Here is a 3,650-nt window from a genome sequence, read left to right as displayed (position 1 = left end):
ATAAAATTAGGCTCCTCCTTGGACAGTAAAAATGACCTAGGTTTCACTCCTTTCTCTGCAGCAGAAAACACTGTTGTGGCAGCTGTAGTAAGATATATAGAGGATATCAAATGGGAACATATAATGAATATATCAAAGGGTTGTAGAGAAAAACCCAATGTAGATAAGAAATGTGATAGTGGGAATCCTCGTTCCGTCCTCAGTAGTATATTGTTAGAAGAAATGAATGAGTTTTTTACAAATTTAAACATGAAGGAAATTTTCTGTCAGGACAACAATATACCATTTGTAATTTCTTTATCTGAAATTGTGAACCTTTTTCTTCGCAAAGGTGAAGTTTCAAGGGCATCCTCACATTTACAATTTATGTTATCCCTTAAAGCTAAGAATATAGAGAATGATGAACTTTCTGAAATTTTGATAAATTTAGGGTATGATACTCCAGATATAAATATTAATCCGATTATGGATACCTTTGAAGAAATGAATGCAGCTATTATATCATTTGACAATAATGTTAATACAAGCCTACATACATCTGCCTGTAAAGGTGATTTAAAAGCTATAAAAGCATTAGTCTTGGAGGGAGCAGATATCGAATCACAAGCAGTCAACAGTTGGACACCACTCCATTTTGCAGCAAATAATGGACATAAAAATATAGTTGAATTTCTTGTACAGAAAAGAGCTAATGTAAATGCTAAAACATCAAGTCAAGAAACACCATTACATCTGGCTTCAGCCAACAATAATGTAGAAGTTGTAAAAATACTTCTCAAAAACAATGCAGAGATAAATGCTGAAATGAACCCGGACTGTATGAGCTCCCTTTACGTAGCGAGCCGTGCAGGCAACTTAGAAGTGGCAGAAATGCTGGTTGTTGGTGATGCTTTAATCGATGGTGAGGACTGCGGTACCTACAGCCTGACGCCTCTACAAATTGCAGCATTGAATCGTAAGGTTTCTGTAGTTCAATTTCTTTCCCGCCATGGTGCAGATATTGATGCAAGGGATGGTGCAGGGAATACTGCACTATACACTGCTGCTTGGAATGGCAATAATGAAGTGATAAAAACACTTATAGAACTAGGTGCTAATATGAGGTTGCGTGTTGGGACTGCTGGTCTCACTGCTCTCCACGCTGCTGCCTGGAAAGGTCATGCTACTGCGGCCCAAATTCTCTTGCAAGGAGGGACTGAGCCCAACACCAAAGATTCAAGTCATGCGACCCCCCTGCATTGGGCGGCCACTTTGGAAGTGGCTAAGGTACTCCTAAACCATGGAGCCTTTGTCAATGCTACGACTGTTATCAATGAAACACCGCTTCACAAAGCAGCCGCAAAGGGCTATGCAGAAATTGTTCGTCTGCTCCTCCAATATGGTGCCAATATTAATGCAAAAACAAATGGTTTAAAAACGCCTACCTATGAAGCTATATTAAACAATCATTTCCCGGCTATGAGAATCTTATTAGAGAATGGGGCTGATCTTAATGCAATAGGTCCTGATGGGCAGACAGTTTTAAATTTTGGTATCAGTAAAGGATTGTTGAAAATGGCTTCTGGTTAATGTTTATCAGTTGAGAATTATCATCAAATGATTCTGATGCTTCAAATCTAAAAACAAAATCTTTATTAAAAACAATTACACTTTTATACATTGAATTATAAATTTATGTTCAACTAAAATAATAGATTTTAGTTATACACTATTGTACTGTAGAAGACATTGACAAGAAATAAAGAAAAAATATTATTTGTAATATTCTACAATTATACTAATATTACAATTGTCATTAAAATATTGTATTAAATGCTTTAGTTTATTTGAACTTTGGAATAAAAATCTTTAATACAAATGACTCTACTTTTATACACTAACTTTACGTTTTTGGTAAATATAATATTCACTTTTTTTTTATTTATATTGTATTATTGCTAATATAGATAATAAATAAAGAAACATATTACTTGTTGTTTTTTTTATTAGTAGTTTTTAATTTTATAGATCTAAAATAATAGAGACCAGCTCCAAGACTTTTATATAATACAATGCAAAATAAGTTATGTCCGATTGATAAATTGGTACAATAAAATATTTTAATGGCCTGAAGTTGGAATGTGAAACTACAAATTTGGAGAGAATTCTTATTTTGAGTAAAATGTTCCTTTATTTCTTAATAAATATATTCGTTGTGTTATATTATCAAATACCATAATTCCAAGATATTTAACCATAAAATTTAAGGAATATGAACAATATAAAACATTTTTTTTAACTTCCTATTTCTATCTGCACCCCTCAATGCAAAGTTGACAATAAGCAAATTGTTTGAAATTAATATTAAACAACAAATGACATTGAATAAGTGAAGAACAGCAACTCTTCTCTACCTCTATTATTCTCTAACTGCTGTATTCCAGAGAAATACTGTATTCCTAATACTTTTATTTAATCTTCTTTAGGTTCAATTATATTTCAAACTTAAAACTTCTTTTGGTTAATGTTAGTTATTTAATTTTATTGTTTACTATAACCATGGTTATTATTGTTTATTGATCAAAACAAGTTCACCAAAATGGTCTGTTCCAAGACGCACTTCTGGTGGTCCGCAACGGAGCATGCGCAGTACAAGTTTTGGGAGGCAAGGATTTTTGTTTAAAAAAACAGCAGACGATTTTAACTTGACGACCGTTTTTTTTTCGCATCTCATATATGTATAACCTTACAGAATTTCATGGTAATGAATCTCTTTGGGTAAATACATTTAAAAAAATAAATAAATATAGAATATAAAAACACACATCAGTTAAAAAAAACGCTTTAGTTAAAAAACAGATAAAGAACTAACTGATCTCCTTTCTGAGCAGTGCACCGATTTACCTTACAAAAAAATACTCGGTTTGCTCTTCAGTCATGATTGTACTGTCGTACTACCTCTGTTGTGATAGTAGGTAGTACAAGTATTGTTAGCGAAGCAACTGTCATGTTAACTATCACATTTATACGCCTTGAAAGTGAACTATCGTACAGTTACCGTTATTGCAGCAAAAGCGTTAGCCACTAGTATGGTGTAACTATTTGATAAGTACAGTTATGTCGTACTGGGTATGACGTGATCATTAATAATACAAGTACTGTCAGAGGACTAACAGTCGCATTAACTACCATATGTATACGCCTTGACAGAGAACTGCCGCAACTATGAACCTTACCAACTGTGATGATAGGTGGGAAAACATTTTTGTTATACATTTGCATAAAAACCTAAAATTTTATCAGCCCCGGGCACAAAAAAATAATCCATCCCGGGTTCCAAAAACAAATCCACCACAAACCCCAAAAGTAATCCACCCCAGGCCCCTAAAACTAAGTTGCCCAATGTTTCAAAATTATATACATCACATGTCTCAAAAATAACTCTACCCCGGTGTTCTTATTTCAAATAATCTACCCCGGACTATAAAATGAATTCCTCAAAAACAAATCTATCATGGGCTCCAAAAGGTCCCTGAGTTCTGAAATTCAAAAGCTAAGAAAAAGTAATAATTTGTTAGTAATAGTGTGTCAGGATTAACTAAAAAAAACTATGCTAGCGACATACATACAGCTAAAGCCATTTTACCAGAAATCCCTAATTCCCTCCAATT

The 3,650-nt window shown here is 33.5% G+C and overlaps 1 protein-coding gene and 1 long non-coding RNA gene across 2 annotated transcripts in view; both read left to right on the top strand.

Moving 5' to 3' along the window:
• Positions 1 to 3,650, top strand: part of LOC136795147 (uncharacterized) — a 60,264-nt gene that overhangs the window by 18,490 nt on the left and 38,124 nt on the right. The window lies entirely within an intron of this gene.
• LOC106681543 (serine/threonine-protein phosphatase 6 regulatory ankyrin repeat subunit B) overlaps positions 238 to 3,650 on the top strand; it is a gene marked incomplete at its 5' end in the record, with an annotated part of 23,121 nt that continues 19,708 nt past the window's right edge. Inside the window, 1 exon segment of the mRNA XM_067044784.1 lies at positions 238 to 1,564. Coding sequence (XP_066900885.1) covers positions 238 to 1,564 — 1,327 coding nt within the window.

The sequence above is a fragment of the Halyomorpha halys genome, unplaced genomic scaffold, assembly GCF_000696795.3.
Source record: "Halyomorpha halys isolate HHAL.00 unplaced genomic scaffold, Hhal_1.1 Scaffold346.1, whole genome shotgun sequence".
NCBI lineage: Eukaryota > Metazoa > Arthropoda > Insecta > Hemiptera > Pentatomidae > Halyomorpha > Halyomorpha halys.
This window is presented reverse-complemented; position numbering and strand designations above follow the sequence as displayed.